Source organism: Oncorhynchus mykiss, chromosome 26 (genome assembly GCF_057628025.1).
Source record: "Oncorhynchus mykiss isolate SJ-2025 chromosome 26, ASM5762802v1, whole genome shotgun sequence".
In the NCBI taxonomy this organism is placed as follows: domain Eukaryota; kingdom Metazoa; phylum Chordata; class Actinopteri; order Salmoniformes; family Salmonidae; genus Oncorhynchus; species Oncorhynchus mykiss.
Window position 1 is genome coordinate 50,726,544 of NC_143047.1, and position 18,979 is coordinate 50,745,522.

Here is an 18,979-nt window from a genome sequence, read left to right on the forward strand (position 1 = left end):
TTAGCTTTGTCACACTAAACTGAAATAGGCTCAGCCTGGTCTACCCAGGCCCTGGTTGAAATAGGCTCAGCTATGTCACACTAAACTGATAGAGAGAAACCTGGTTTACCCAGGCTCTGGTTGAAATAGGCTCAGCTATGTCACACTAAACTGATAGAGAGAAACCTGGTTTACCCAGGCTCTGGTTGAAATAGGCTCAGCTATGTCCCACTAAACTGTTCGAGGCCTGATCTACCCAGGCTCTGGTTGAAATAGGCTCAGCTTTCTCCCACTAAACTGTTCGAGGCCTGGTCTACCCAGGTCTGGTTGAAATAGGCTCAGCTATGTCACACAAAACTGTTGGAGGCCTGGTCTACCCAGGCTCTGGTTGAAATAGGCTCAGCTTTGTCCCACTAAACTGTTCGAGGCCTGGTCTTCCCAGGCTCTGGTTGAAATAGGCTCAGCTTTGTCCCACTAAACTGTTCGAGGCCTGGTCTACCCTGGTTCTGGTTGATATCGGCTCAGCTATGTCCCACTAAACTGCTTTAGGCCCTGTCTTCCCAGGCTCTGGTTGAAATGGGCTCAGCTATTTCCCACAAAACTGTTTGAGGCCTGGTCTACCCAGGCTCTTGTTAAAATAGGCTTAGCTTTGTCACACTAAACTGAAATAGGCTCAGCCTGGTCTACCCAGGCCCTGGTTGAAATAGGCTCAGCTATGTCACACTAAACTGATAGAGAGAAACCTGGTTTACCCAGGCTCTGGTTGAAATAGGCTCAGCTATGTCACACTAAACTGATAGAGAGAAACCTGGTTTACCCAGGCTCTGGTTGAAATAGGCTCAGCTATGTCCCACTAAACTGTTCGAGGCCTGATCTACCCAGGCTCTGGTTGAAATAGGCTCAGCTTTCTCCCACTAAACTGTTCGAGGCCTGGTCTACCCAGGTCTGGTTGAAATAGGCTCAGCTATGTCACACAAAACTGTTGGAGGCCTGGTCTACCCAGGCTCTGGTTGAAATAGGCTCAGCTTTGTCCCACTAAACTGTTCGAGGCCTGGTCTTCCCAGGCTCTGGTTGAAATAGGCTCAGCTTTGTCCCACTAAACTGTTCGAGGCCTGGTCTACCCTGGTTCTGGTTGATATCGGCTCAGCTATGTCCCACTAAACTGCTTTAGGCCCTGTCTTCCCAGGCTCTGGTTGAAATCGGCTCAGCTATGTCACACTAAACTGATAGAGAGAGAGGCCTGGTCTACCCAGGCTCTGGTTGAAATCGGCTCATCTATTTCCCACTAAACTGTTCGAGGCCTGGTCTACCCAGGCTCTTGTTGAAATAGGCTTAGCTTTGTCACACTAAACTGAAATAGGCTCAGCCTGGTCTACCCAGGCCCTGGTTGAAATAGGCTCAGCTTTGTCCCACTAAACTGTTCGAGGCCTGGTCTTCCCAGGCTCTGGTTGAAATAGGCTCAGCTATGTCACACGAAACTGTTCGAGGTCTGGTCTACCCAGGTCTGGTTGAAATAGGCTCAACTATGTCACACGAAACTCATAGAGAGAGGCCTGGTCGAAATAGGCTCAGCTATGTCACAGTAAACATTTCGAGGCCTGGTCTACCCTGGTTCTGGTTGATATCGGCTCAGCTATGTCACACTAAACTGTTCGCGGCCTGGTCTACCCAGGCCCTGGTTGAAATAGGCTCAGCTTTGTCCCACAAAACTGTTCGAAGCCTGGTCTACCCAGGCTCTGGTTGAAATAGGTTCAGCTTTGTCACACTAAACTGATAGATAGAGGCATGGTCTACCCAGGCTCTGGTTGAAATCGGCTCAGCTTTGTCCCACTAAACTGTTCAAGACCTGGTCTAACCAGGCTCTGGTTGAAATCGGCTCAGCTATGTCCCACTAAACTGCTCGAGGCCTGGTCTACCCAGGCTCTGGTTGAAATAGGCTCAGCTTTGTCCCACAAAACTGTTCAAGGCCTTGTCTACCCAGGCTCTGGTTGAAATGGGCTCAGCTATTTCCCACAAAACTGTTTGAGGCCTGGTCTACCCAGGCTCTTGTTAAAATAGGCTTAGCTTTGTCACACTAAACTGAAATAGGCTCAGCCTGGTCTACCCAGGCCCTGGTTGAAATAGGCTCAGCTATGTCACACTAAACTGATAGAGAGAAACCTGGTTTACCCAGGCTCTGGTTGAAATAGGCTCAGCTATATCACACTAAACTGATAGAGAGAAACCTGGTTTACCCAGGCTCTGGTTGAAATAGGCTCAGCTATGTCCCACTAAACTGTTCGAGGCCTGATCTACCCAGGCTCTGGTTGAAATAGGCTCAGCTTTCTCCCACTAAACTGTTTGAGGCCTGGTCTACCCAGGTCTGGTTGAAATAGGCTCAGCTATGTCACACAAAACTGTTGGAGGCCTGGTCTACCCAGGCTCTGGTTGAAATAGGCTCAGCTTTGTCCCACTAAACTGTTCGAGGCCTGGTCTACCCAGGCTCTTGTTGAAATAGGCTCAGCTTTGTCCCACTAAACTGTTCGAGGCCTGGTCTTCCCAGGCTCTGGTTGAAATAGGCTCAGCTTTGTCCCACTAAACTGTTCGAGGCCTGGTCTACCCTGGTTCTGGTTGATATCGGCTCAGCTATGTCCCACTAAACTGCTTTAGGCCCTGTCTTCCCAGGCTCTGGTTGAAATCGGCTCAGCTATGTCACACTAAACTGATAGAGAGAGAGGCCTGGTCTACCCAGGCTCTGGTTGAAATCGGCTCATCTATTTCCCACTAAACTGTTCAAGGCCTGGTCTACCCAGGCTCTTGTTGAAATAGGCTTAGCTTTGTCACACTAAACTGAAATAGGCTCAGCCTGGTGTACCCAGGCCCTGGTTGAAATAGGCTCAGCTTTGTCCCACTAAACTGTTCGAGGCCTGGTCTTCCCAGGCTCTGGTTGAAATAGGCTCAGCTATGTCACACGAAACTGTTCGAGGTCTGGTCTACCCAGGTCTGGTTGAAATAGGCTCAACTATGTCACACGAAACTCATAGAGAGAGGCCTGGTCGAAATAGGCTCAGCTATGTCACAGTAAACATTTCGAGGCCTGGTCTACCCTGGTTCTGGTTGATATCGGCTCAGCTATGTCACACTAAACTGTTCGCGGCCTGGTCTACCCAGGCCCTGGTTGAAATAGGCTCAGCTTTGTTCCACAAAACTGTTCGAAGCCTGGTCTACCCAGGCTCTGGTTGAAATAGGTTCAGCTTTGTCACACTAAACTGATAGATAGAGGCATGGTCTACCCAGGCTCTGGTTGAAATCGGCTCAGCTTTGTCCCACTAAACTGTTCAAGACCTGGTCTAACCAGGCTCTGGTTGAAATCGGCTCAGCTATGTCCCACTAAACTGTTCGAGGTCTGGTCTACCCAGGTCTGGTTGAAATAGGCTCAACTATGTCACACGAAACTCATAGAGAGAGGCCTGGTCGAAATAGGCTCAGCTTTGTTCCACAAAACTGTTCGAAGCCTGGTCTACCCAGGCTCTGGTTGAAATAGGCTCAGCTTTGTCCCACAAAACTGTTCAAGGCCTTGTCTACCCAGGCTCTGGTTGAAATGGGCTCAGCTATTTCCCACAAAACTGTTTGAGGCCTGGTCTACCCAGGCTCTTGTTAAAATAGGCTTAGCTTTGTCACACTAAACTGAAATAGGCTCAGCCTGGTCTACCCAGGCCCTGGTTGAAATAGGCTCAGCTATGTCACACTAAACTGATAGAGAGAAACCTGGTTTACCCAGGCTCTGGTTGAAATAGGCTCAGCTATGTCACACTAAACTGATAGAGAGAAACCTGGTTTACCCAGGCTCTGGTTGAAATAGGCTCAGCTATGTCCCACTAAACTGTTCGAGGCCTGATCTACCCAGGCTCTGGTTGAAATAGGCTCAGCTTTCTCCCACTAAACTGTTCGAGGCCTGGTCTACCCAGGTCTGGTTGAAATAGGCTCAGCTATGTCACACAAAACTGTTGGAGGCCTGGTCTACCCAGGCTCTGGTTGAAATAGGCTCAGCTTTGTCCCACTAAACTGTTCGAGGCCTGGTCTACCCAGGCTCTTGTTGAAATAGGCTCAGCTTTGTCCCACTAAACTGTTCGAGGCCTGGTCTTCCCAGGCTCTGGTTGAAATAGGCTCAGCTATTTTACACTAAACTGATAGAGAGAGACCTGGTCTACCCAGGCTCTGGTTGAAATCGTCTCAGCTATGTCCCACTAAACTACTCAAGGCCTGGTCTACCCAGGCTCTGGTTGAAATAGGCTCAGCTTTGTCCCACAAAATTGTTCGATGCCTGGTCTACCCAGGCTCTGGTAGAAATCGGCTCAGCTATGTCCCACTAAACTGCTCGAGGCCTGGTTTACCCAGGCTCTGGTTGAAATCGGCTCAGCAATGTCCCTCTAAACTGTTCGAGGCCTGGTCTACCCAGGCTCTGTTTGATATCGGCTCAGCTATATCCCACTAAACTACTCGAGGCCTAGTCTACCCAGGCTCTGGTTGAAATAGGCTCAGCTTTGTCCCACTAAACTGTTCGAGGCCTTTGTCTAACCAGGCTCTGGTTGAAATAGGCTCAGCTATTTTACACTAAACTGATAGAGAGAGACCTGGTCTACCCAGGCTCTGGTTGAAATCGTCTCAGCTATGTCCCACTAAACTACTCAAGGCCTGGTCTACCCAGGCTCTGGTTGAAATAGGCTCAGCTTTGTCCCACAAAATTGTTCGATGCCTGGTCTACCCAGGCTCTGGTAGAAATCGGCTCAGCTATGTCCCACTAAACTGCTCGAGGCCTGGTTTACCCAGGCTCTGGTTGAAATCGGCTCAGCAATGTCCCTCTAAACTGTTCGAGGCCTGGTCTACCCAGGCTCTGTTTGATATCGGCTCAGCTATGTCCCACTAAACTACTCGAGGCCTAGTCTACCCAGGCTCTGGTTGAAATAGGCTCAGCTTTGTCCCACAAAACTGTTCGAGGCCTGGTCTACCCAGGCTCTGGTTGAAATCGGCTCAGTTATGTCCCACTAAACTGTTTGAGGCCTGGTCTACCCAGGCTCTGGTTGAAATCAGCTCAGCTATGTCACACTAAACTGTTCGAGGCCTGGTCTACCCAGGTCTGGTTGAAATAGGTTCAGCTTTGTCACACTAAACTGATAGAGAGAGGCCTGGTCTACCCAGGCTCTTGTTAAAATCGGCTCAGCTTTGTCCCACAAAACTGTTTGAGGCCTGGTCTATCCAGGCTCTGGTTGAAATCAGCTCAGCTATGTCACACTAAACTGTTCGAGGCCTGGTCTACCCAGGCTCTGGTTGAAATAGGCTCAGCTTTGTCCCACAAAACTGTTCGTTGCCTGGTCTACCCAGGCTCTGGTTGAAATCGGCTCAGCTATGTCCCACTAAACTGCTCGAGGCCTGGTCTACACAGGCTCTGGTTGAAATAGGCTCAGCTATGTCCCACTAAACTGCTCGAGGCCTGGTCTACCCAGGCTCTGGTTGAAATAGGCTCAGCTATGTCACACTAAATTGTTTGAGGCTCTGGTTTAAATCGGCTCAGCTATGTCCCACTAAACTGATCGAGGCCTGGTCTACCCAGGCTCTGGTGTAAATCTGCTCAACTTTCTCCTACTAAACTGTTCGAGGCCTGGTCTACCCAGGCTCTGGTTGAAATAGGCTCAGCTATGTCCCACTAAACTGTTCGAGGCCTGGTCTACCCAGGCTCTGGTTGAAATCGGCTCAGCTATGTCCCACTAAATGACACCCTAATCCCTATATAGTGCACTACTATAGACCTGATCCCTTTGGCACCCTATTCCCTATATAGTGCACTACTTTAGACCAGAGCCCTATGGCACCATATTCCCTATATATAGTGCACTACTTTAGATCTGAGGGTTAAGGGTAATGGTCAAGACTAGTGCACTATAATGGGAATAGTGTCCCATTTGGGATGCAGATCCAGTATGTGTGGTGTTTCTAACAGTTTAAACGATGATCTTGATGTGACAGGAAGATATGTAGATTTGATCTAGACTCGACTTGATTATTCTGCTCCAAATCGTGATTATATATTCCTGTTGGGTATTTCCAAGATCAAGTGTTCATAGCGTTAGAGACACACACACACACACACACACACACACACACACACACACACACACACACACACACACACACACACACACACACACACACACACACACACACACACACACACAGACACAGACAGTTGCTGGGTTCAAACTATAGAGATCTCAGACTTGAAAGACTATTTCTCCTGCAGCAGAATCCTTCATCTTTGATATGATAAAGTCCTCAGCTATACTAGGACATTTCAGGGGGACAGTCGTCTTTGATATGGTAAAGTCCTCAGCTCTACAAGGACATTTCAGGGGGACAGTCATCTTTGACATGGTAAAGTCCTCAGCTCTACAAGGACATTTCAGGGGGACAGTCATCTTTGATATGGTAAAGTCCTCAGCTCTACAAGGACATTTCAGGGGGACAGTCATCTTTGATATGGTAAAGTCCTCAGCTCTACAAGGACATTTCAGGGGGACAGTCATCTTTGATATGGTAAAGTCCTCAGCTCTACATGGGCATTTCAGGGGGACAGTCATCTTTGATATGGTAAAGTCCTCAGCTCTACAAGGACATTTCAGGGGGACAGTCATCTTTGATATGGTAAAGTCCTCAGCTCTACAAGGACATTTCAGGGGGACAGTCATCTTTGATATGGTAAAGTCCTCAGCTCTACATGGGCATTTCAGGGGGACAGTCATCTTTGATATGGTAAAGTCCTCAGCTCTACATGGGCATTTCAGGGGGACAGTCATCTTTGATATGGTAAAGTCCTCAGCTCTACAAGGACATTTCAGGGGGACAGTCATCTTTGACATGGTAAAGTCCTCAGCTCCACAAGGACATTTCAGGGGGACAGTCATCTTTAGAATAAACCATACTGAAAGTAAACAACACTGAATGAGGCTGTTTCTCCACTTGGAGCTGAAATGATTTCCTCTACCCCTCTTACCCCTGCTCCTCCTCCCTTACCCCTGCTCTACCTCCCTTACCCCTGCTCCTCCTCCCTTACCCCTGCTCTACCTCCCTTACCCCTGCTCTACATCCCTTACCCCTCCTCTACCTCTCTTACCCCTGCTCTACCTCCCTTACCCATGCTTTACCTCTCTTACCCATGCTCTACCTCCCTTACCCCTGCTCTACCTCCCCTGCTCCTCCTCCCTTACCCCTGCTCCTCCTCCCTTACCCCTGCTCTACCTCCCTTACCCCTGCTCTACCTCCCTTACCCCTGCTCTACCTCCCTTACCCCTGCTCTACCTCCCTTATACCTGCTCTACCTCCCTTACCCCTGCTCTACATCCCTTACCCCTGCTCTACCTCCCTTACCCCTGCTCTACCTCCCTTACCCCTGCTCTACCTCCCTTACCCATGCTTTACCTCTCTTACCCATGCTCTACCTCCCTTACCCCTGCTCTACCTCCCTTACCTCTGCTCTACCTCCCTTTCCCCTGCTCTACCTCCCGTACCCCTCCTCTACCTCCCGTACCCCTGCTCTACCTCCCTTACCCCTGCTCTAGCTCCCTTACCCCTGCTCTACCTCCCTTACCCTTGCTTTACCTCTCTTACCCCTGCTCTACCTCCCTTACCCCTGCTCTACCTCCCTTACCCCTGCTCTACCTCCCTTATCCCTGCTCTAGCTCCCTTACCCCTGTTCTACCTCCCTTACCCCTGCTCTACCTCCCTTACCCCTGCTCTACCTCCCTTACCCCTGCTCTACCTCCCTTACCCCTGCTCTACCTCCCTTACCCCTGCTCTACCTCCCGTACCCCTCCTCTACCTCCCGTACCCCTGCTCTAGCTCCCTTACCCCTGCTCTAGCTCCCTTACCCCTGCTCTACCTCCCTTACCCTTGCTTTACCTCTCTTACCCCTGCTCTACCTCCCTTACCCCTGCTCTACCTCCCTTACCCCTGCTCTACCTCCCTTATCCCTGCTCTACTTCCCTTACCCCTGCTCTACCTCCCTTACCCCTGCTCTACATCCCTTACCCCTGCTCTACTTCCCTTACCCCTGCTCTACTTCCCTTACCCCTGCTCTACCTCCCTTACCCCTGCTCTACCTCCCTTACCCCTGCTCTACCTCCCTTACCCCTGCTCTACCTCCCTTATCCCTGCTCTAGCTCCCTTACCCCTGTTCTACCTCCCTTACCCCTGCTCTACCTCCCTTACCCCTGCTCTACCTCCCTTACCCCTGCTCTACCTCCCTTACCCCTGCTCTACCTCCCTTACCCCTGCTCTACCTCCCGTACCCCTCCTCTACCTCCCGTACCCCTGCTCTACCTCCCTTACCCCTGCTCTAGCTCCCTTACCCCTGCTCTACCTCCCTTACCCTTGCTTTACCTCTCTTACCCCTGCTCTACCTCCCTTACCCCTGCTCTACCTCCCTTACCCCTGCTCTACCTCCCTTATCCCTGCTCTAGCTCCCTTACCCCTGTTCTACCTCCCTTACCCCTGCTCTACCTCCCTTACCCCTGCTCTACCTCCCTTACCCCTGCTCTACCTCCCTTACCCCTGCTCTACCTCCCTTACCCCTGCTCTACCTCCCGTACCCCTGCTCTACCTCCCTTACCCCTGCTCTACCTCCCTTACCCCTGCTCTACATCCCTTACCCCTGCTCTACTTCCCTTACCCCTGCTCTACTTCCCTTACCCCTGCTCTACCTCCCTTACCCCTGCTCTACTTCCCTTACCCCTGCTCTACCTCCCTTACCCCTGCTCTACCTCCCTTACCCCTGCTCTACCTCCCTTACCCCTGCTCTACCCCCCTTACCCCTCCTCTACCTAACAGGAGTAGGGTTCATCTGTTAGGATAGCTGAGATTACTGATGGAGTAGGGTTCACCTGTTAGGATAGCTGAGATTACTGATGGAGTAGTGTTCACCTGTCAGGATAGCTGAGGTTACTGATGGAGTAGGGTTCACCTGTCAGGATAGCTGAGATTACTGATGGAGTAGGGTTCACCTGTTAGGATAGCTGAGATTACTGATGGAGTAGGGTTCACCTGTCAGGATAGCTGAGATTACTGATGGAGTAGGGTTCACCTGTTAGGATATCTGAGATTACTGATGGAGTAGGGTTCACCTGTTAGGATAGCTGAGATTACTGATACTGATGGAGTAGGGTTCACCTGTTAGGATATCTGAGATTACTGATGGAGTAGGGTTCACCTGTTAGGATATCTGAGATTACTGATGGAGTAGGGTTCACCTGTCAGGATATCTGAGATTACTGATGGAGTAGGGTTCACCTGTCAGGATATCTGAGATTACTGATGGAGTAGGGTTCACCTGTTAGGATATCTGAGATTACTGATGGAGTAGGGTTCACCTGTCAGGATAGCTGAGATTACTGATGCTCATGGAGTAGGGTTCACCTGTCAGGATATCTGAGATTACTGATGGAGTAGGGTTCACCTGTTAGGATAGCTGAGATTACTGATGGAGTAGGGTTCACCTGTTAGGATAGCTGAGATTACTGATGGAGTAGGGTTCACCTGTTAGGATAGCTGAGATTACTGATGGAGTAGAGTTCACCTGTTAGGATAGCTGAGATTACTGATGGAGTAGGGTTCACCTGTTAGGATAGCTGAGATTACTGATACTGATGGAGTAGGGTTCACCTGTTAGGATATCTGAGATTACTGATGGAGTAGGGTTCACCTGTTAGGATAGCTGAGATTACTGATGGAGTAGGGTTCACCTGTTAGGATATCTGAGATTACTGATGGAGTAGGGGTTCACCTGTTAGGATATCTGAGATTACTGATGGAGTAGGGTTCACCTGTCAGGATATCTGAGATTACTGATGGAGTAGGGTTCACCTGTTAGGATAGCTGAGATTACTGATGGAGTAGGGTTCACCTGTCAGGATAGCTGAGATTACTGATGGAGTAGGGTTCACCTGTTAGGATAGCTGAGATTACTGATGGAGTAGGGTTCACCTGTCAGGATAGCTGCTAGACTGATCCCTGAGAGCTGTCCAGATAGTGTTTGTGATCCAGTGTAATTGATTGATTGATTGATTGGTTGTGTGTAGGAGGAGTTGAGAAGGTTCCGGGGCCGTGTGGAGGAGGTGGTGCAAGAGAACCAGAAGCTACACCAGGACCTGAAACAGACAGGAGGAGTCAGCCACAAGGAGTGGTGAGTACTGTCTCTCTGTCTGGAGTGGTGAGTACTGTCTCTCTGTCTGGAGTGGTGAGTACTGTCTCTCTGTCTGGAGTGGTGAGTACTGTCTCTCTGTCTGGAGGAGTCAGCCACAATGAGTGGTGAGTACTGTCTCTCTGTCTGGAGGAGTCAGCCACATGGAGTGGTGAGTACTGTCTCTCTGTCTGGAGGAGTCAGCCACATGGAGTGGTGAGTACTGTCTCTCTGTCTGGAGGAGTCAGCCACAATGAGTGGTGAGTACTGTCTCTCTGTCTGGAGGAGTCAGCCACAATGAGTGGTGAGTACTGTCTCTCTGTCTGGAGGAGTCAGCCACATGGAGTGGTGAGTACTGTCTCTCTGTCTGGAGGAGTCAGCCACAATGAGTGGTGAGTACTGTCTCTCTGTCTGAAGGAGTCAGCCACAATGAGTGGTGAATACTGTCTCTCTGTCAGGAGGAGCCAGCCACAATGAGTGGTGAGTACTGCCTGTCTCTTTGTCTATCTGTCCCTGTCTGTTTGTGTGTGTGTGTGTGAGAAAGAGAGGAGACACTGTCTTGACACTTTTCTACCTCCCCCCCCCCCCCCCCCCCTCCCCAGGAGGCAGCTCCAGGAGCAGGCCCGTCTGGTACTTCAGGAGAACCAGGTCCTTATAGAGCAGCTGGAGGTGCAGCATACGAAGGCAAAGGACAGTCATGGGAGACATTTGACTGAGGGTAGGGAGGGACAGACACCAGTAATCACCCCTGAGCCCCCCTCTTTCAGATTCTACTATAGAAACTAGTTACATTCTGTTTCTACATTCTACACATTCATATTAACACTGTATCAAACCCTAATAGAGGTGAATGGTAGAAGTCTTCACCCTGCTGGAGGTGTCTGGTAGAAGTCTTCACCCTGCTGGAGGTGTCTGGTAGAAGTCTTCACCCTGCTGGAGGTGAATAGTAGAAGTCTTCACCCTGCTGGAGGTGTCTGGTAGAAGTCTTCACCCTGCTGGAGGTGTCTGGTAGAAGTCTTCACCCTGCTGGAGGTGAATGGTAGAAGTCTTCACCCTGCTGGAGGTGTCTTGTAGAAGTCTTCACCCTGCTGGAGGTGTCTGGTAGAAGTCTTCACGCCGCTGGAGGTGTCTGGTAGAAGTCTTCACCCTGCTGGAGGTGAATGGTAGAAGTCTTCACCCCGCTGGATGTGAATGGTAGAAGTCTTCACCCTGCTGGAGGTGTCTGGTAGAAGTCTTCACCCTGCTGGAGGTGTCTGGTAGAAGTCTTCACCCTGCTGGAGGTGTCTGGTAGAAGTCTTCACCCTGCTGGAGGTGTCTGGTAGAAGTCTTCACCTCGCTGGAGGTGAATGGTAGAAGTCTTCACCCTGCTGGAGGTGTCTGGTAGAAGTCTTCACCCTGCTGGAGGTGTCTGGTAGAAGTCTTCACCCTGCTGGAGGTGTCTGGTAGAAGTCTTCACCCTGCTGGAGGTGTCTGGTAGAAGTCTTCACCCTGCTGGAGGTGTCTGGTAGAAGTCTTCACCCTGCTGGAGGTGTCTGGTAGAAGTCTTCACCCCGCTGGAGGTGAATGGTAGAAGTCTTCACCCCACTGGAGGTGAATGGTAGAAGTCTTCACCCCGCTGGAGGTGAATGGTAGAAGTCTTCACCCTGCTGGAGGTGTCTGGTAGAAGTCTTCACCCCGCTGGAGGTGAATGGTAGAAGTCTTCACCCTGCTGGAGGTGTCTGGTAGAAGTCTTCACCCTGCTGGAGGTGTCTGGTAGAAGTCTTCACCCTGCTGGAGGTGTCTGGTAGAAGTCTTCACCCTGCTGGAGGTGTCTGGTAGAAGTCTTCACCCTGCTGGAGGTGTCTGGTAGAAGTCTACACCCTGCTGGAGGTGTCTGGTAGAAGTCTTCACCCTGCTGGAGGTGTCTGGTAGAAGTCTTCACCCTGCTGGAGGTGAATGGTAGAAGTCTTCACCCTGCTGGAGGTGTCTTGTAGAAGTCTTCACCCTGCTGGAGGTGTCTGGTAGAAGTCTTCACGCCGCTGGAGGTGTCTGGTAGAAGTCTTCACCCTGCTGGAGGTGAATGGTAGAAGTCTTCACCCCGCTGGATGTGAATGGTAGAAGTCTTCACCCTGCTGGAGGTGTCTGGTAGAAGTCTTCACCCTGCTGGAGGTGTCTGGTAGAAGTCTTCACCCTGCTGGAGGTGTCTGGTAGAAGTCTTCACCCTGCTGGAGGTGTCTGGTAGAAGTCTTCACCTCGCTGGAGGTGAATGGTAGAAGTCTTCACCCTGCTGGAGGTGTCTGGTAGAAGTCTTCACCCTGCTGGAGGTGTCCGGTAGAAGTCTTCACCCTGCTGGAGGTGTCTGGTAGAAGTCTTCACCCTGCTGGAGGTGTCTGGTAGAAGTCTTCACCCTGCTGGAGGTGTCTGGTAGAAGTCTTCACCCTGCTGGAGGTGTCTGGTAGAAGTCTTCACCCCGCTGGAGGTGAATGGTAGAAGTCTTCACCCCACTGGAGGTGAATGGTAGAAGTCTTCACCCCGCTGGAGGTGAATGGTAGAAGTCTTCACCCTGCTGGAGGTGTCTGGTAGAAGTCTTCACCCCGCTGGAGGTGAATGGTAGAAGTCTTCACCCTGCTGGAGGTGTCTGGTAGAAGTCTTCACCCTGCTGGAGGTGTCTGGTAGAAGTCTTCACCCTGCTGGAGGTGTCTGGTAGAAGTCTTCACCCTGCTGGAGGTGTCTGGTAGAAGTCTTCACCCTGCTGGAGGTGTCTGGTAGAAGTCTACACCCTGCTGGAGGTGTCTGGTAGAAGTCTTCACCCTGCTGGAGGTGTCTGGTAGAAGTCTTCACCCTGCTGGAGGTGAATGGTAGAAGTCTTCACCCTGCTGGAGGTGTCTTGTAGAAGTCTTCACCCTGCTGGAGGTGTCTGGTAGAAGTCTTCACGCCGCTGGAGGTGTCTGGTAGAAGTCTTCACCCTGCTGGAGGTGAATGGTAGAAGTCTTCACCCCGCTGGATGTGAATGGTAGAAGTCTTCACCCTGCTGGAGGTGTCTGGTAGAAGTCTTCACCCTGCTGGAGGTGTCTGGTAGAAGTCTTCACCCTGCTGGAGGTGTCTGGTAGAAGTCTTCACCCTGCTGGAGGTGTCTGGTAGAAGTCTTCACCTCGCTGGAGGTGAATGGTAGAAGTCTTCACCCTGCTGGAGGTGTCTGGTAGAAGTCTTCACCCTGCTGGAGGTGTCTGGTAGAAGTCTTCACCCTGCTGGAGGTGTCTGGTAGAAGTCTTCACCCTGCTGGAGGTGTCTGGTAGAAGTCTTCACCCTGCTGGAGGTGTCTGGTAGAAGTCTTCACCCTGCTGGAGGTGTCTGGTAGAAGTCTTCACCCCGCTGGAGGTGAATGGTAGAAGTCTTCACCCCGCTGGAGGTGAATGGTAGAAGTCTTCACCCCGCTGGAGGTGAATGGTAGAAGTCTTCACCCTGCTGGAGGTGTCTGGTAGAAGTCTTCACCCTGCTGGAGGTGTCTGGTAGAAGTCTTCACCCTGCTGGAGGTGTCTGGTAGAAGTCTTCACCCTGCTGGAGGTGTCTGGTAGAAGTCTTCACCCTGCTGGAGGTGTCTGGTAGAAGTCTTCACCCTGCTGGAGGTGTCTGGTAGAAGTCTTCACCCTGCTGGAGGTGTCTGGTAGAAGTCTTCACCCTGCTGGAGGTGTCTGGTAGAAGTCTTCACCCCGCTGGAGGTGAATGGTAGAAGTCTTCACCCCGCTGGAGGTGAATGGTAGAAGTCTTCACCCCGCTGGAGGTGAATGGTAGAAGTCTTCACCCTGCTGGAGGTGTCTGGTAGAAGTCTTCACCCCGCTGGAGGTGAATGGTAGAAGTCTTCACCCTGCTGGAGGTGTCTGGTAGAAGTCTTCACCCTGCTGGAGGTGTCTGGTAGAAGTCTTCACCCTGCTGGAGGTGTCTGGTAGAAGTCTTCACCCTGCTGGAGGTGTCTGGTAGAAGTCTACACCCTGCTGGAGGTGAATGGTAGAAGTCTACACGCTGCTGGAGGTGTCTGGTAGAAGTCTACACCCTGCTGGAGGTGAATGGTAGAAGTCTACACGCTGCTGGAGGTGCATGGTAGAAGTCTTCACCCTGCTGGAGGTGATTGGTAGAAGTCTTCACCCTGCTGGAGGTGGTTGGTAGAAGTCTTCACCCTGCTGGAGGTGTCTGGTAGAAGTCTTGACCCCGCTGGAGGTGAATGGTAGAAGTCTTGACCCCGCTGGAGGTGAATGGTAGAAGTCTTCACCCTGCTGGAGGTAGAAGTCTTCACCCTGCTGGAGGTGTCTGGTAGAAGTCTTCACCCTGCTGGAGGTGTCTGGTAGAAGTCTTCACCCCGCTGGAGGTGTCTGGTAGAAGTCTTCACCCTGCTGGAGGTGATTGGTAGAAGTCTTCACACTACTGGAGGTGAATGGTAGAAGTCTTCACCCTGCTGGAGGTAGAAGTCTTCACCCTGCTGGAGGTGTCTGGTAGAAGTCTTCACCCTGCTGGAGGTAGAAGTCTTCACCCTGCTGGAGGTGTCTGGTAGAAGTCTTCACCCCGCTGGAGGTGTCTGGTAGAAGTCTTCACCCTGCTGGAGGTGATGGGTAGAAGTCTTCACACTGCTGGAGGTGTCTGGTAGAAGTCTTCACCCTGCTGGAGGTGTCTGGTAGAAGTCTTCACCCCGCTGAAAGTGAATGGTAGAAGTCTTGACCCCGCTGGAGGTGTCTGGTAGAAGTCTTCACACTACTGGAGGTGAATGGTAGAAGTCTTCACCCTGCTGGAGGTGTCTAGTAGAAGTCTTCACCCTGCTGGAGGTGTCTGGTAGAAGTATTCACCCCGCTGGAGGTGTCTGGTAGAAGTCTTCACCCTGCTGGAGGTGTCTGGTAGAAGTCTTCACCCTGCTGGAGGTGTCTGGTAGAAGTCTTCACCCCGCTGGAGGTGTCTGGTAGAAGTCTTCACCCTGCTGGAGGTGAATGGTAGAAGTCTTGACCCTGCTGGAGGTGAATGGTAGAAGTCTTCACCCTGCTGGAGGGAGAAGTCTTCACCCTGCTGGAGGTGTCTGGTAGAATTCTTCACCCCGCTAGAGGTGTCTGGTAGAAGTCTTCACCCTGCTGGAGGTGTCTGGTAGAAGTCTTCACCCTGCTGTAGGTGAATGGTAGAAGTCTTCACCCCGCTGGAGGTGTCTGGTAGAAGTCGTCACCCTGCTGGAGGTGTCTGGTAGAAGTCTTCACCCTGCTGGAGGTGTCTGGCAGAAGTCTTCACCCCGCTGTAGGTGAATGGCAGAAGTCTTCACCCTGCTGGAGGTGTCTGGTAGAAGTCTTGACCCCGCTGGAGGTGAATGGTAGAAGTCTTCACCCTGCTGGAGGTGGTTGGTAGAAGTCTTCACCCCGCTGTAGGTGAATGGCAGAAGTCTTCACCCTGCTGGAGGTGTCTGGTAGAAGTCTTGACCCCGCTGGAGGTGTCTGGTAGAAGTCTTCACCCTGCTGGAGGTGGTTGGTAGAAGTCTTCACCCCGCTGGAGGTGTCTGGTAGAAGTCTTCACCCCGCTGGAGGTGTCTGGTAGAAGTCTTCACCCTGCTGGAGGTGAATGGTAGAAGTCTTCACCCCGCTGGAGGTGTCTGGTAGAAGTCTTCACCCCGCTGGAGGTGTCTGGTAGAAGTCTTCACCCTGCTGGAGGTGGTTGGTAGAAGTCTTCACCCCGCTGGAGGTGTCTGGTAGAAGTCTTCACCCCGCTGGATGTGTCTGGTAGAAGTCTTCACCCTGCTGGAGGTGAATGGTAGAAGTCTTCACCCTGCTGGAGGTGTCTGGTAGAAGTCTTCACCCTGCTGGAGGTAGAAGTCTTCACCCCGCTGGAGGTGTCTGGTAGAAGTCTTCACCCTGCTGGAGGTGTCTGGTAGAAGTCTTCACCCTGCTGGAGGTGAATGGTAGAAGTCTTCACCCTGCTGGAGGTGTCTGGTAGAAGTCTTCACTCTGCTGGAGGTGAATGGTAGAAGTCTTCACCCCGCTGGAGGTGTCTGGTAGAAGTCTTCACCCCGCTGGAGGTGTCTGGTAGAAGTCTTCACCCTGCTGGAGGTGTCTGGTAGAAGTCTTCACCCCGCTGGAGGTGAATGGTAGAAGTCTTCACCCTGCTGGAGGTGTCTGGTAGAAGTCTTCACCCTGCTGGAGGTAGAAGTCTTCACCCCGCTGGAGGTGTCTGGTAGAAGTCTTCACCCTGCTGGAGGTGTCTGGTAGAAGTCTTCACCCTGCTGGAGGTGTCTGGTAGAAGTCTTCACCCCGCTGGAGGTGTCTGGTAGAAGTCTTCACCCTGCTGGAGGTGAATGGTAGAAGTCTTCACCCTGCTGGAGGTGTCTGGTAGAAGTCTTCACCCTGCTGGAGGTGTCTGGTAGAAGTCTTCACCCTGCTGGAGGTAGAAGTCTTCACCCCGCTGGAGGTGTCTGGTAGAAGTCTTCACCCTGCTGGAGGTGTCTGGTAGAAGTCTTCACCCTGCTGGAGGTGTCTGGTAGAAGTCTTCACCCCGCTGGAGGTGAATGGTAGAAGTCTTCACCCTGCTGGAGGTGTCTGGTAGAAGTCTTCACCCTGCTGGAGGTGTCTGGTAGAAGTCTTCACCCCGCTGGAGGTGTCTAGTAGAAGTCTTCACCCTGCTGGAGGTGTCTGGTAGAAGTCTTCACCCTGCTGGAGGTGTCTGGTAGAAGTCTTCACCCTGCTGGAGGTGTCTGGTAGAAGTCTTCACCCTGCTGGAGGTGTCTGGTAGAAGTCTACACCCTGCTGGAGGTGAATGGTAGAAGTCTACACCCTGCTGGAGGTGCATGGTAGAAGTCTTCACCCTGCTGGAGGTGAATGGTAGAAGTCTTCACCCTGCTGGAGGTGTCTGGTAGAAGTCTTCACCCTGCTGGAGGTGTCTGGTAGAAGTCTTCACCCTGCTGGAGGTGTCTGGTAGAAGTCTTCACCCTGCTGGAGGTGTCTGGTAGAAGTCTTCACCCTGCTGGAGGTGAATGGTAGAAGTCTTCACCCCGCTGGAGGTGTCTGGTAGAAGTCTTCACCCCGCTGGAGGTGTCTGGTAGAAGTCTTCACCCTGCTGGAGGTGTCTGGTAGAAGTCTTCACCCCGCTGGAGGTGAATGGTAGAAGTCTTCACCCTGCTGGAGGTGTCTGGTAGAAGTCTTCACCCTGCTGGAGGTAGAAGTCTTCACCCCGCTGGAGGTGTCTGGTAGAAGTCTTCACCCTGCTGGAGGTGTCTGGTAGAAGTCTTCACCCTGCTGAAGGTGTCTGGTAGAAGTCTTCACCCCGCTGGAGGTGTCTGGTAGAAGTCTTCACCCTGCTGGAGGTGAATGGTAGAAGTCTTCACCCTGCTGGAGGTGTCTGGTAGAAGTCTTCACCCTGCTGGAGGTGTCTGGTAGAAGTCTTCACCCCGCTGGAGGTGTCTGGTAGAAGTCTTCACCCTGCTGGAGGTGTCTGGTAGAAGTCTTCACCCTGCTGGAGGTGTCTGGTAGAAGTCTTCACCCTGCTGGAGGTGTCTGGTAGAAGTCTACACCCTGCTGGAGGTGCATGGTAGAAGTCTTCACCCTGCTGGAGGTGTCTGGTAGAAGTCTTCACCCTGCTGGAGGTGTCTGGTAGAAGTCTTCACCCTGCTGGAGGTAGAAGTCTTCACCCTGCTGGTGGTGTCTGGTAGAAGTCACCCTGCTGGAGGTGTCTGGTAGAAGTCACCCTGCTGGAGTTGATTGGTAGAAGTCACCCTGCTGGAGGTGTCTGGTAGAGATCTTCAGAGTTGAAAGTTATCTCCATGAACTGTTCCCCCCTTCCTCTCTCCCCCCTCCTCCCTCACCCCATCTTCCCTCCTCCCCCCCAGTCTCTAAGGTGTGTAAGCAGCTGATGTTGCTGGAGGCAGAGAAGCAGAGGCTGGAGGGGGAGCTGGAGGTAACGAGGAGTGAGCTCCACACTCTGCAGACAGAACACATGCAGGCACGGTGCAGTCTGGAGAATGCAGTCAGCTGGGACGAACACCACGCCATCGCCACCAAACTCAAACGGTAGTTATAATACACTGGGATGAACACCACGCCATCACCACCAAACTCAAACGGTAGTTATAATACACTGGGACGAACATCACGCCATCGCCACCAAACTCAAACGGTCGCTAGTTATAATACACTGGGATGAACACCACGCCATCACCACCAAACTCAAACGGTAGCTAGTTATAATACACTGGGACGAACATCACGCCATCACCACCAATTCAAACGGTTATAATACACTGGGACGAACACCACGCCATCACCACCAAACTCAAACGGTAGCTAGTTATAATACACTGGGATGAACACCACGCCATCACCACCAAACTCAAACGGTTATAATACACTGGGATGAACACCACGCCATCACCACCAAACTCAAACGGTAGCTAGTTATAATACACTGGGATGATATACAATACACTGCACGGGGTCATAGGTTCAGACGTGGTCATAGGTTCAGACGTGGTCATAGGTTCATAGGATCAGACGTGGTCATAGGTTCATAGGATCAGACGTGGTCATGGGTTCATAGGATCAGACGTGGTCATGGGTTCATAGGATCAGACGTGGTCATGGGTTCAGACGTGGTCATAGGATCAGACTTGGTCATAGGATCAGACGTGATCATAGTTTCAGACGTGGTCATAGGATCAGACTTGGTCATAGGATCAGTCGTGGTCATAGGATCAGACTTGGTCATAGGATCAGTCGTGGTCATAGGTTCAGACGTGGTCATAGGTTCAGACGTGGTCATAGGTTCAGACGTGGTCATGGTTTCAGACGTTGTCATAGGATC

At 51.7% G+C, this 18,979-nt stretch overlaps 1 protein-coding gene across 1 annotated transcript in view; it reads left to right on the forward strand.

Annotated features, from left to right (window-relative positions):
- Positions 1-18,979, forward strand: part of cep89 (centrosomal protein 89) — a 327,319-nt gene that overhangs the window by 228,440 nt on the left and 79,900 nt on the right. Inside the window, exons 13-15 of the mRNA XM_090221660.1 lie at positions 10,086-10,189; positions 10,789-10,904; positions 18,009-18,189. Of these exons, the coding sequence (XP_090077786.1) occupies positions 10,086-10,189; positions 10,789-10,904; positions 18,009-18,189 (401 nt within the window). The remainder of the gene's footprint in view (positions 1-10,085; positions 10,190-10,788; positions 10,905-18,008; positions 18,190-18,979) is intronic.